Raw genomic sequence first — 15,187 nt, forward strand, 5'->3', positions numbered from 1 at the left:
TTAATATATCTGGTTTAAATGAGACAGTACAATAACATACATGTTTTAAATCATAAATACTCCAGAAAATATCTAACTCAAATAGTACTCTGCTTAAATGGCAAAAATAAAATATATAAATCACATAAATACCATCTCACACTATAACCCTATCAATGTACTGCACGTAACTATGTGTACATAAGTTAAATATAAAAATTTTCTTGAAAAATGATCGGATATAGAAAATTTACTTTCAGAGAAAATTTACTTTTACCTGTCATGAATTTTAACCAATTTACCATAAAACAGGTGGGAAAATAAAAGCAATTTACTACATGCTTTTTTTGTGGACTGTGAAATTATATGGTGATAATTTTGCAGTGCAATTATAAAATATAATTTTCACAGGAGCTGGACTTTATCTGAATGTGGATGAAAAAAAATTTATCTAAGATTCAGAAAAAAATCTAAAATATTTCTAAGATAAGTAGAAAATCTAAAATATATCTAAGTAGAAAATCGCCAGAAATACACATCATTGTGAGTAAAATGCGCTTGATTAAGAGGAGCATGTTAATATCTTCACATGTCATTTTAAAAATGTAACATTATTCGTAAAAATTTACAAAATTATTTTTCAACACAAACAATGTAACATGATGATTTGATGACATCATGAATGAGAGCGCATGTTGTTATGTGGCAAAAATCAGTAAGAATGATTTAAAACCCCTTAGAAGCATGAACTGTTTGTTTTGTATGCAAGATCAAATCATGTTTCACTGGTTAACATCAGCTCTTATATTTTCAATCCTGACTATGCCATGCATGAAAATATTTCATCTGGTGTTCTCTCTGCGAAATATATTTTGATCTTACATGCAAAACAAATAAATATCCTCTTTATAACAAACAATTTCCTATATACCAAGTCACTGTATTAACTTCATAAGCAGACAACTACTAGTTTTTACCATTTTTCTATAGTCACACTAAACTTACCCCCTTTAACTTGAAACCTGTGACAGACATAAAAATGTTCTCATGAAGCCTTCAAGATCATCTGACTGTCATTGTATATATTATAACCCACTAGCCAGGAATATAGCATTCCCCTTTACAACATGTAACTCCCATCATGGACACAGCTCTTTATATTTATTGCTCAGTATAACTTATACCCCATCCCACCCCTTTCTACTGGTGTCTACATGAAAACGAAACATAGACCAAAGTACAATGTAATCAAGTAAAATTAAGAAAACCAGTAGTTAACTATTTCATTTAATAATAGAAGCTGAAATATATAACCATATACCATACAATCCTGACACTGATTTGCAAGTTTTATACTTTGAAAAATTAATCATGTAGAAGTTTAACATACTTTTATGTTTTCCCAAAAAAGTTCCTATGAAAAAAAAATTTGTTTTTAACCCTGAGCTTTCTGGCAGTAACTGAATCTACACATGATACTAGTGCAGACCTAAATGGGTGTCATCTGCTGAGTCCTTTATTCACTCATTTTATATTTTGAAATTTTCCCTAAAATAATGAATTGTTTTCTACACATTGAAAGATGGACAAGTCAATTTAACATATTTAGAATGGTAGGAGTTAAACAAACACCTACAGTAAATACACAAAGGCAACAATTTCTGAGCAAATCTGCCTGACGTAAGTGGTACAACTTTCCCTAATAACTGGGCTGAACAGTTTTGAGAATTTTATCAAAATATAAGGTGGGTATAGCTTTTTAACATTGCTATATGCAAGTGATTCACCACGACAGAAGAGGTGGTGGGGTTAAGAGGTTAACCTAAGCAGGTGTATGGAATTAATAGTGACTACTTTGATAATGTTGAAAGTTTTTTTTTCAAGATTAGGCCACAGAACATTTCCCTAATAAAAAGATAAAAAAGGTTTTAGTGTTAAAAACTAAAAATAATTAAAAGCATAAAAATAAGCATTAATTGAGCTTAGAATAATCCCTGTTAGTGTAAATAATAGAAGAGATGAGCTTTAATCATAACTTGTTCTTTATGTAAAAAAATGTAAATAAAAGAAAATCTTTGTTCTTTCTTGCATAAAATATCATTCAAATGTAAATAAAAAACAACACTTTTTGTACAAAAAAATAACAAGACAGAAAATGATATGTGTAAACATAAATTTAAAGAAATTAATGCACACTGTAAAGTGAGTGAAATAAAATTAAAGTTAAAAGCTGATATAATATTGATCAATGCTGGTTATTAGATAGCATAGTTATCACTATTTGTTCTTATTGGCTGGTAAGTTGACTGTAGGGCAGCCTGACCATTCTTCTTTACTTTGTAAAATCCTGCAACATTAATTAAAATGATGGTTATTTAATTCTTATATGAACATTTAATAAAATAAGGCTTATTTTGATACTTAGCACATTTGTGTATTTCATGCATTTCACCAATATGACCCAATCACTGAATATAAATCATTGATTTATTCGAAGTCAATTCAACTAAAAAAACTTGAACAAATAACTTCCCTCCACCTCCCCCCTGTGTTTCTACTGTCTTTACGAAGTCTTTAACCACTTTGCCCATTTAAACAAAACCACACCAAGTTCTAAACATGGTTACTTCCCTTGGATAATCTATACGAATTCAACATTTATATATAAGACTTTCATTGACACCAATAATTTCTTTAACAATATATAGATTAAGAATAAAACAAACATGATTGTCTGCACCTCACCAATTTACATGAAGCAGAACTGAATGTCAACACTACTACAAGTAATACTGACTAAAAGTTACTGGTATCTAAAACGGTAAGTGAGACAACTAAGTGTCTAAACAACAGTGATAATAAAACAGTCACAAGTGACAGTCATGTGTGGCAACCATAAGTTACAGTCATGTGTGGCAGTCATAAGTTACAGTCATGTGTTGCAACCATAAGTAACAGTTATGTGTGGCAACTTTAAGTTACAGTCATGTGTGGCTCCCATAAGTTACAGTCATGTGTTACTACCATAAGTTACAGTCATGTGTGGCTCCCATAAGTTACAGTCATGTGTGGCAGCCATAAGTTACAGTCATGTGACACAGTCATGTGTGGCAACCATAAGTTACAGTCATGTGTGGCAGCCATAAGTAACAGTCATGTGTGGCAGCCATAAGTAACAGTCATGTGTGGCAGCCATAATTTACAATCATGTGTGGCAACCATAAGTAACAGTCATGTGTGGCAGTCTTAAGTTACAGTCATGTGTGGCAGTCATAAGTTACAGTCATGTGTGGCAACCATAAGTAACAGTCATGTGTGGCAGCCATAAGTTACAGTCATGTGTGGCAACCATAAGTAACAGTCATGTGTGGCAGTCATAAGTTACAGTCATGTGTGGCAACCATAAGTTACAGTCATGTGTGGCAGTCATAAGTAACAGTCATGTGTGGCAGCCATAATTTACAGTCATGTGTGGCAACCATAACTAACAGTCATGTGTGGCAGCCATAAGTTACAGTCATGTGTGGCAACAATAAGTTACAGTCATGTGTCACAGCCATAAGTAACAGTCATATGTGGCAGCCATAAGTAACAGTCATGTTTAGCAACCATAAGTAACAGTCATTTGAAACAATCAATTGTGGCAGCCATGAGTAACAGTCATGTGTGGCAGCAATGAGTAACAGCTATGTGTAGCAGCCATGTGTAATAGGTATGTCAGGCACCAATAAGTAACAGTCATGTGAAACAGTCATTTTTGTGGCAGCCATAAGTAACAGTCATACAAGACAGTCAGTCATGTATGGCCGCCATAAGCAACAGTCATGTGCGGTCAGATAACAGTATCAAGCTTTTATAGGTAGCTTTATATCGGCATGATTTCAAAGTCATGTTAATTTCTAGAAAAGTTTACAAAATGTTTAAAATACAATCTATTGTCAAATTTTCAAATAAAATAATCCAAGCTAACAAAAGGCATTTTTAATTGACATAAAATTATCCAATTATCCCAGAACCACCATTTGTTTGTTATTAATGGGATAATAAAGGTACAAAAATGGTCAGTTTTATCATATTTGACATATAAAGCATTTGAAGGAAAATTACATTCATGTATTTCATAAAATTTTAACATATTTTACTGATATGTTAATTTTTAAAATTTTGCTCCCTCTTCTGAACTGTAACTCATTTAACAAAATAAAATCTTGAAATGGCAGCATGGCCGACTGCTAAACGCATCAGGCAAGTTATCTATGGATCTTTAGCCGCATGGGTTCAAACCCAGTCAAGGGCAAGCCTTGTTTGATTGAGCAAGAAACTTTTAGCTCAATGCTCAGTACTGGTCGGGGACCACCAATCGGACACTTTTTGAACATTTTTCCATATAGATTTTATATTTTTAAAGCTAGAGCTCTGAAAAGTTTACACAGTACAGCTAGTTTCTTCTCTGAACTAACGGACTAAGTGGTTTATTTCTGATTATGTTGACACTTATATCTGAGGCCTGTGAAGGAAGGTATCAAAATTACCTAAATTGTACACACTACAGTTCCATGTGTCCGGACAGATATGTCCATGATGCTGATTTAATTCAATAAAAGCTTTGGTGTTTTAATTTTTTATTTTTAATATAATATAAAATATTTCAGCAGCAAATGCTCAAGTTTTGGATATTCAATTATTTACTCTACAAATGATAACAGCTAATATAAGTGGTCAGGTATTGCACACTTGACGTCCAAATTTTCAATGTCAACGCTCTTGAAAAAGACATTAAAATATTACCGTTCACTAAAATTGAAATAAATTCAATTACTTAATGAATTACAACCAATGAACAAATAAAAGAGGCATTTTCGGGGCCGTCTGGGTTTGGTGGTTGTCCGGCTTTGGTGGTCTCCAACCAGTACTGTTTGGTCCCAGGAACGGATTCAAGTGTGATATAAGCTTTGATTGAACTACAATAAATTCTGTATATCAAACCAAACAAAATCTTTTGTGCTTATATAGACAATTTCAGATTACTATTTGACTTGCACTTACCTCTAGTTTCTCTAGGTGGTAATAAGAACACTATACTAAGTGCCATACAAACATGCCATGCACTGTGTGTATACAGGTAATTCTCCTCGTCTTGTAGAAATGTAAATATTGCAAGAGCTCCACACACAAGTAGGGCACCAGGTAACAAACAAATCAGATATTTCTTCTTGGTTGGGTAACATTTATGTCTGTAGCAGCATCTGCACATCTAAGATAAAAAGAAGAAATAGATTGAATTATTAAAGGGACTCCACTGAGGTTTTTTTTGCCATGATGGGACTGGAAATAATTTTTCAAGATTAATGTTCCATTGACATAGGTCTAGACCAATAACTTGTATGCAAAATTTCAAATCTGTCACTCACTCAGTTTTTACAAATTAATTATTCTGTGAATAATGACCCAAAATTGGAAAGTTCTGAAATGCTTTTTTTTACTCAAATCTGGCTAAGAATAGCACACAAGTATGATTTTCACCTTAATTCAGAGTATACTTCTTAATCCACTTATGCATATCTTTCTGTTTTAAGTGTCCAGTTTATCTATGTAGAAAAGGAATTCAAATTTTTATGTTTTCAGGATTTTGGACCTCAATGGGGTTCCTTTAATTTACCTTAAAGCAGCATGCCTCCAGATTAATGTTTATTTTCATGAAAATTTTGAAAAGAAAATTAAATGTATAATATTGTATAGAAAATTAAAGAAAGCAATTTACATTTACAAAGACGTAACCCACTTAAATTGCAAAAAAAGAGGTCAAAATATGCAAATATGCCCTTACTGCGTTAGTAACGTAGTAGAAATATAGTTATACATAATGAAAAATTCAACATTAATCTCTCATAGCATGTTAATTATTACTTGAATCTTGAATCTTTCTACTTTTCCTAAAATCTTAGAACATTTTTCACAAGTTTGATTTATTGAAATATTTTCGCTCATCTGGAGGTGTGCTGCTTTAAACATATTTATTTAACCAAATTTTTGCAACTTATATATAAACTTTTTAGTCTGGTTCCTGAAACCAGTCAGGACTGGTGTCATGAGGAAACATTTTAACTAACTTGTTCTCCAAAGAGACTTATTCTGCACTAAATTATTATTAGTTTTCTACTAAAATGAAGATATATAAATATAAAAACTACCAAAGTTTTTGACGAATTTAGATATATTTGTAATTTGATTTAACAAAGTCCATTTCGTGGTCAATACACTGGAATCACATTGTCACACAGTAACAGGTTAACTCCATTTAAATTAAATAAGAAGTAAGCTGTTACTGCACTAAAGTGACGTTTTTGTTAGTTGCAACAATGTGGTAAGTTTCAGATTATTGGGACAGAATTTCATATGTATTCAAATGATTATAAAACATAAAACCTTCCATTGTAAAGAATAGTGAGCATATACTGTTTGTTAAACACTTCAAATAGATCAAACCTTACCCAAGATATCATAATGAGCAACAATCCAAGACCTGCTGGTACCAGGAACAGGAACGCACTTGTTTTCTTATATAATACACCAATCAATAATCCCAGGGGACCAGCAATTTGTATGAGAGCCTTAAACTGTAGTGGTGGCCTTGACATTGCTACCAAGGTTATCCAAATAGAGGTTGCTGAGCCAAGGAAGTCACATGTACTCAGAATGTTAATGTTCAGAATGCAGTATTTATATCCTTCCATTCTATCCCCATCACATGCATGGTACAGCTGAAAATAAAGGAATAACTTGTGTTAATAAAGGTATATTTGATAGTCACTTGAAATATTAAAAGAACAATGTACTTCATTTGATTGCCCTTTTGAGGTTGTCAGTTGCAATAAAGATTATGTGAATTAGTTCATTTGGTCAACTTTAAACAAAAATTTAAAATCTGCTTTCAATTCCTTCAAGTTTATTTCATTCACCATGAGCACTGATGATGTTAGGGCTTTGATTTTTAAGACTTCAATAGTTACACAGAGAATATACGCAGTGATATAGTGGTGTTGACAAAACCATTTCCTTCTTTTTTTATTACATGGAACAATACGGATAGAAGTTACTCAATATGCATCCATTTCAAAGTACGGTTTCCTGTCTAATTCTAACATAAAATACAAATATTCACAGTAAAAGAATATCAAGAATTTGTCAAAACCCTTCCATGAGTTAAGATAGTGACAGTGTTTTAGTAAACACTTGATAAAAATTACAAAACAATTAAATCATTTATTTAATGCAATAATTCAATTCAATATTCATTTTAACATAAATTACTCCAAGATAATGAGTATAACATGAAAGAGAATGTGTTCATTTTGAGACATTGTATTAAAGTAAGGTAACTTACAGCAGAAAACACCATAGTGTATGTATAAACGAGGGCCTCAGCATAATGTTTCCTGTATATAGATAGAATGATAGCTGGGAGGAAGACAATATTACTGACTGTCAGTAACAAAAGTTCTAGAAGTTGGGCACTGCCATCTTTAACCTCACTACCGTCAGAGCAGTCGTAACCTCGCCAACCTGAAACATACAAACATTTATAACTAGAGCAGTCATAGCCTCGCCAACCTGAAACATACAAACATTTATAACTCAAGCAGTCATAACCTCGCCAACCTCAAACATACAAACATTTATAACTCGAGCAGACGTAGCCTCGCCAACCTGAAACATACAAACATTTATAACTAGAGCAGTCATAACCTCGCCAACCTGAAACATACAAACATTTATAACTAGAGCAGTCGTAGCCTCGCCAACCTGAAACATACAAACATTTATAACTCGAGCAGTCGTAGCCTCGCCAACCTGAAACATACAAACATTTATAACTCGAGCAGACGTAGCCTCGCCAACCTGAAAACATACAAACATTTTAACTAGAGCAGTCATAACCTCGCCAACCTGAAACAAATACAAAAATTTATAACTCGAGCAGTCGTAACTTCGCCAACCTGAAACATACAAACATTTATAACTCGAGCAGACGTAGCCTCGCCAACCTGAAACATACAAACATTTATAAACTCGAGCAGACGTAGCCTCGCCAACCTGAAACATACAAACATTTATAACTCGAGCAGACGTAGCCTCGCCAACCTGAAACATACAAACATTTATAACTCGAGCAGACGTAGCCTCGCCAACCTGAAACATACAAACATTTATAACTCAAGCAGTCATAGCCTCGCCAACCTGAAACATACAAACATTTATAACTCGAGCAGACGTAGCCTCGCCAACCTGAAACATACAAACATTTTATAACTAGAGCAGTCGTAGCCTCGCCAACCTGAAACATACAAACATTTATAACTCGAGCAGACGTAGCCTCGCCAACCTGAAACATACAAACATTTATAACTAGAGCAGACGTAGCCTCGCCAACCTGAAACATACAAACATTTATAACTCGAGCAGTCGTAACCTCGCCAACCTGAAACATACAAACATTTATAACTCGAGCAGTCGTAGCCTCGCCAACCTGAAACATACAAACATTTATAACTAGAGCAGACGTAGCCTCGCCAACCTGAAACATACAAACATTTATAACTAGAGCAGACGTAGCCTCGCCAACCTGAAACATACAAACATTTATAACTCGAGCAGACGTAGCCTCGCCAACTGAAACATACAAACATTTATAACTAGAGCAGACGTAGCCTCGCCAACCTGAAACATACAAAGATTTATAACTAGAGCAGACGTAGCCTCGCCAACCTGAAACATACAAACATTTATAACTAGAGCAGACGTAGCCTCGCCAACCTGAAACATACAAACATTTATAACTAGAGCAGACGTAGCCTCGCCAACCTGAAACATACAAACATTTATAACTAGAGCAGTCTTAACCTCGCCAACCTGAAACATACAAACATTTATAACTAGAGCAGACGTAGCCTCGCCAACCTGAAACATACAAACATTTATAACTAGAGCAGACGTAGCCTCGCCAACCTGAAACATACAAACATTTATAACTAGAGCAGACGTAGCCTCGCCAACCTGAAACATACAAACATTTATAACTAGAGCAGACGTAGCCTCGCCAACCTGAAACATACAAACATTTATAACTCGAGCAGTCGTAGCCTCGCTAACCTGAAACATACAAACATTTATAACTAGAGCAGACGTAGCCTCGCCAACCTGAAACATACAAACATTTATAACTCGAGCAGACGTAGCCTCGCCAACCTGAAACATACAAACATTTATAACTCGAGCAGACGTAGCCTCGCCAATTTGAAACATACAAACATTTATAACTAGAGCAGTCATAGCCTTGCCAATTTGAAACATACAAACATTTATAACTAGCAGTCGTAACCTCACCAACCTGAAACATACAAACATTTATAACTAGAGCAGACGTAGCCTCGCCAACCTGAAACATACAAACATTTATAACTAGAGCAGTCATAGCCTCGCCAATTTGAAACATACAAACATTTATAACTAGCAGTCGTAACCTCACCAACCTGAAACATACAAACATTTATAACTAGAGCAGTCATAGCCTCGCCAACCTGAAACATACAAACATTTATAACTAGAGCAGACGTAGCCTCGCCAACCTGAAACATACAAACATTTATAACTAGAGCAGTCATAACCTCGCCAACCTGAAACATACAAACATTTATAACTCGAGCAGACGTAGCCTCGCCAACCTGAAACATACAAACATTTATAACTATATCTGTAACCAATACTTTGTATTCTAGCACTCTTGTCTCCGCCAATCACCATTATAAAAGTATTCACTGTAATGATTACAACATTTTTTTATTTTCTTGCAAGGAAAGTATAAAAAGAGAGTAAAAATGAAAAGATAATTTCATTTCATTTACGGAATGAGATGGATAATAATATAAACAGGGGAAAAACAAGGGGAAGAACTTGTTATATATCAAGAAATACAAATAGTGGACACTATAATTTAAGTTATTTCCCTGAAAACCAGCAAATTACATCAATCATTTTCTGTTTGTTTGAATATTAAACTAATATCTTTTCTAATCACTACAATTTGAGTTATGTTGTGTTTTATAATGCATGATGAACAGCCCGTCTTTTTTGCTAAATACAAGTTACAGAAAAGCATAAAAAAAGGTTATTTGGTTTGTACGAAGCCCTTAAGTAGTAATCAGATAGCAGAATGCCAGCATGTAAACATTTATACAAGATTTCACTAACTTTATCCCACATTTTAATGTCACACAGGTCACAAAGTCATTTAGGATGGGCATACATTGTTATAAAGAAACAGATTCTTTAAATAAAACAGTTTTATATTAGCAGAGAAAATTTTGTTTTATAATAAATTCCTCTGATTATTGAAACCTCTGCATCTGAATATGGAAAAAAAACCTGAGAATTTGTGTGAAAAATGTTTGTTTTGTTATTAATTTTGTCAATATTTTCAATGAAAAGGTCTTTCAGCTATGATACCAGACATTTGTCCCACTCTATGTAGTTGACTATAAATGTAATGTACACACCTGAATTACACCTGCATGTAGTGTAGAGAACTTGACCATTAAGGTAGTTGATACAACGACCATTGTTAGAACATTTCCCCTCAACACATGCATCTGTTGCTATAGTAATATTTAAATCAGCTGTCACAGTACTGCATGGAATGAATACGATGTCACTGAAAATATAATGTTACATAATACTATATTAATAAATATCATTAACAATTTACTTGAGCTGACATTTACAATTTTATTATTTAGATTTATAACTATTTAATTAACAACAGAAATCATTTCTTGAGTTGACAATTTTTACACAAAACAATACCATTACAGACTGGAATATAGCACAAGGATGACTGTTTACAGTGTTAACGAGGCTCTGCCGAGCTTTTTGCTTAACAGCTACCTGAGAGCTAGATGTTCCTGCCTGTAACAACAGCCTGTGTTTAATTCTATTTTTTGGATATTAAATATGTATCATATCTTGGAAAGAAATTATGAAAACAAATAATTTCATGTAGCACTTTTTTCTAATGGTAGCGTAATCATGTACAACCCCATTCATAATGGCAAAATCACGTCTTCCTATGAATGCAATTCATTCATATAAGGCATGTGGGAATGACATCATTTAAAGCACACAACCTGTCTTACATGGGGGTTATAAGATTTTAAGATTTATGTTTTTCAAGCGTAGATAATCCTGTCCGATATGCAAGAATAAATAGAAACAAATAGGTGTTTAAACAAGTGTTTTATATCCCTAAATTCAAATCACTGATACACATATTTATTTTGTATTCTAACATGACCCGCATTTTTTCCTATTGAACGTAGAAGAACCGAAAGTGTGTGTTATTATGTAATAAAATCACTGTTGACGTTCTATATTTAGACATGTGACATAATCATTATATATATGTGACAAAACCACTAAAATGCGACACGCTGAAATAAGTACAGAAACATCAATATCAGGTAAGGAATCATTAATTTTTTAATGTCATGTTAGAAATGAAATAATATATCCAAATTGGTGATTTTTTTGCTTGATAAAATCACTGTTTGTCATTTGGATGAGCATAATTATATCACTCCAGCTATGCCCTCGTGATATAATTCCTCGCATCTGAACTCCAAACAGTGATTCTATTGAGCTATAAAGTCACAGTTTGGGATATATTATTTCTTAAATATAATTCAAATATCTGAAATAATCTATATGATATTGATCAATAATCTATATGATATTGATCCTATCAAAACACTCCATAAATAATCAAGCCATGATGGTCCAACATTATTTTGCCATAACCTTAACTAATACATGTACTGATATTGAACTGTCAACAACGGATGACTTTTCAGATATTGTTTAAAGGCTAAACTATCACATAACAAATAGATTAAAAATTTGATTTGTAGACATATGTAATGATAAAATGCTCTAATTGTTAGTGGTAATATTAGCTCAATACTGACAGACTTTTGTTGCTAGTATAGAGCCAACAAAACTGTCATATATGTGCAGTTTAATCAGACTCTATAACATGTTTGTCATGTCATCTATTCAGCTTTAAACAGCCTCCACTAACAGTTTCTGACATTATGGGAATGGAAATATATTTTTAAAATTTTTTACAATTTGTTATAGATCTTAGTGTATATGGGATTATCAATAACTTGTATGAAAAACTTCAGATCGTTCACTCATTCAGTTTTTCCAGGATACCATTATCATTTTTATAGTGCAAAATGAACTATGAAAATAATGTCTTCAAATTGAGATAAGAATTGCTCTTTATATTGACTTCCAATTTGATTCTGAAGATATTTCTTTACTAAATTTTTCACCTTTTTTTGTGTTTAAAGTGCACTAGTTAATTTATGTAAGACATTAAATCTTATATTTTAAGGTTTCTGGATCTCAGTGGAGCTCCTTTAATCTTGAATTCTTTGAAAATAAAAATGACCAATTCCATGTCGAAGAAAAATCCAATAATTGCTTTAAATAAAAAGTTTAGAATAAAACTTTCTGCATTATGTTATCAATTTGAAAAGTAAAACTCTGACAAATATTACACTTGTGCAGTCATATAATGTAATACTGACACTGTACAATCATGATCATCTATTGTCATACTGGCACTGTATAGTCATCTAATGTCAAACTGAAACTGTACAGCCATCTAATGTCATACTGGCACTGTACAATCATCTAATGTCATACTGACACTGTACAGCCATCTAATGTCATACTGGCACTGTATAGTCATATAATGTCAAACTGAAACTGTACAGCCATCTAATGTCATACTGGCACTGTACAATCATCTAATATCATACTGACACTGTACAGCCATCTAATGTCATACTGGCACTGTATAGTCATATAATGTCAAACTGAAACTGTACAGCCATCTAATGTCATACTGGCACTGTATAGTCATATAATGTCAAACTGAACTGTACAGCCATCTAATGTCATACTGGCACTGTACAATCATCTAATGTCATACTGATACTGTACAGCCATCTAATGTCATACCGGCACTGTATAGTCATATAATGTCAAACTGAAACTGTACAGCCATCTAATGTCATACTGGCACTGTATAAGTCATATAATGTCATATTGACACTGTACAATCATCTAATGTCATACTGGCACTGTACAATCATCTAATGTCATACTGGCACTATACAATCAGCTAATGTCATACTGACACTGTATAGTCATATAATGTCATACTGACACTGTATAGGTCATATAATGTCATACTGACACTGTATAGTCAATTAATGTCATACTGACACTGTACAATCATCTAATGTCATCATCTGGACACTGTATAGTCATAAAATGTCATACTGACACTGTATAATCATCTAATGTCACACTGACACTGTATAGTCATATAATGTCATACTGACACTGTATAGGTCATATAATGTCATACTGACACTGTATAGTCATATAATGTCATACTGACACTGTACAATCATCTAATGTCACACTGACACTGTACAATCATCTTATGTCATACTAGCACTGTACAATCTGTACAATCATCTAATGTCATACTGGCACTGAACAGTCATATAATGTAACACTGGCACTATACAGCCATCTAATGTCATACTGACACTGTACAGTCATATAATGTCACACTGAAACTGTACAGATCATATGTCACATTGAAACTGTACAGGTCATAAAATGTCAAACTGAAGCTGTACATGTCATATAATGTCACACTGAAACTGTAAAGGTCATATAATGTCATACTGACACTGTATAGTCATATAATGTCACACTGACACTGTACGATCATCTAATGTCACATGGACACTGTATAGGTCATATAATGTCACACTGACACTGTATAGGTCATATAATGTCATACTGACACTGTATAGGTCATCTAATGTCATACTGGCACTGTATAAGTCATATAATGTCATACTGACAATGTACAATCATATAATGTCACACTGACACTGTACAATCATCTAATGTCATACTGGCACTGTACAATCTGTACAATCATCTAATGTCATACTGGCACTGAACAGTCATATAATGTAACACTGGCACTATACAGCCATCTAATGTCATACTGACACTGTACAGTCATATAATGTCACACTGAAACTGTACAGGTCATATGTCACATTGAAACTGTACAGGTCATATAATGTAAAACTGAAGCTGTACATGTCATATAATGTCACACTGAAACTGTACAGGTCATATAATTTTGGTTGTTTGTTTTGGGTTTTACGTCACATCGGCACAGTATAGGTCATTTCACGATGTTCCAGCTTAACTGGTGGAGGAAGACCTTAGGTGCCCTTCCATGCATTATTTCAGGCATGAACAGGCACCTGAGTAGAACCACCGACGTTCCGTATGCTAGCTGGATAGCTTCCTCACATGAAAGATTCCAAATTCCCTGTCGGGATTCGAACCCACAGAGGTGAGGGGCAAGTGGTTTGAAGACAACGACTTTAACCACTCGGCCACGGACGCCCCACAGGTCATAAAATGTCACACTTAAACTGTACAGGTCATATAATGTCACACTGGCACTGTACAGGTCATTTCATGTCACACTGACACTGTACAGGTCCATATAATGTAACACTGGCACTATACAGTCATATTATGTCACACTGGCACTGTAACAGTCATATAATGTCACAATGGCACTGTACAGGTCATATAATGTCACACTGAAACTGTACATGTCATATAATGTCACACTGACACTGTACAGGTCATATACTCACACTGAAACTGTACAGGTCATATAATGTCACACTGATGCTGTACAGGTCATATAATGTCACACTGAAACTGTACAGGTCATATAATGTCACATGGACACTGTACAGGTCATATAATGTCACACTGACACTGTACAGGTCATATAATGTCACACTGAAACTGTACAGGTCATATAATGTCACACTGAAACTGTACAGGTCATATAATGTCACACTGACACTGTACAGGTCATATAATGTCACACTGACACTGTACAGGTCAAATCATGTCACAATGAAACTGTACAGGTCATATAATGTCACATGGACACTGTACAGGTCATACAATGTCACACTGAAGCTGTACAGGTCATAAAATGTCACACTGAAACTGTACAGGTCAT

At 33.9% G+C, this 15,187-nt stretch overlaps 1 protein-coding gene across 1 annotated transcript in view; it reads right to left on the reverse strand.

Moving 5' to 3' along the window:
* Nucleotides 1–15,187, reverse strand: part of LOC132743132 (post-GPI attachment to proteins factor 6-like) — a 36,434-nt gene continuing 21,247 nt past the window's right edge. Inside the window, exons 8-12 of the mRNA XM_060731661.1 lie at nucleotides 10,533–10,687; nucleotides 7,364–7,542; nucleotides 6,471–6,740; nucleotides 5,026–5,233; nucleotides 1–2,326 (exon numbers count right to left, since the gene is read on the reverse strand). Of these exons, the coding sequence (XP_060587644.1) occupies nucleotides 2,238–2,326; nucleotides 5,026–5,233; nucleotides 6,471–6,740; nucleotides 7,364–7,542; nucleotides 10,533–10,687 (901 nt within the window). The 3' untranslated portion in view covers nucleotides 1–2,237. The remainder of the gene's footprint in view (nucleotides 2,327–5,025; nucleotides 5,234–6,470; nucleotides 6,741–7,363; nucleotides 7,543–10,532; nucleotides 10,688–15,187) is intronic.

Source organism: Ruditapes philippinarum, unplaced genomic scaffold, assembly GCF_026571515.1.
Source record: "Ruditapes philippinarum isolate M1 unplaced genomic scaffold, ASM2657151v2 ctg266_1_1_1_1, whole genome shotgun sequence".
Classification (NCBI taxonomy): Eukaryota; Metazoa; Mollusca; class Bivalvia; order Venerida; family Veneridae; genus Ruditapes; species Ruditapes philippinarum.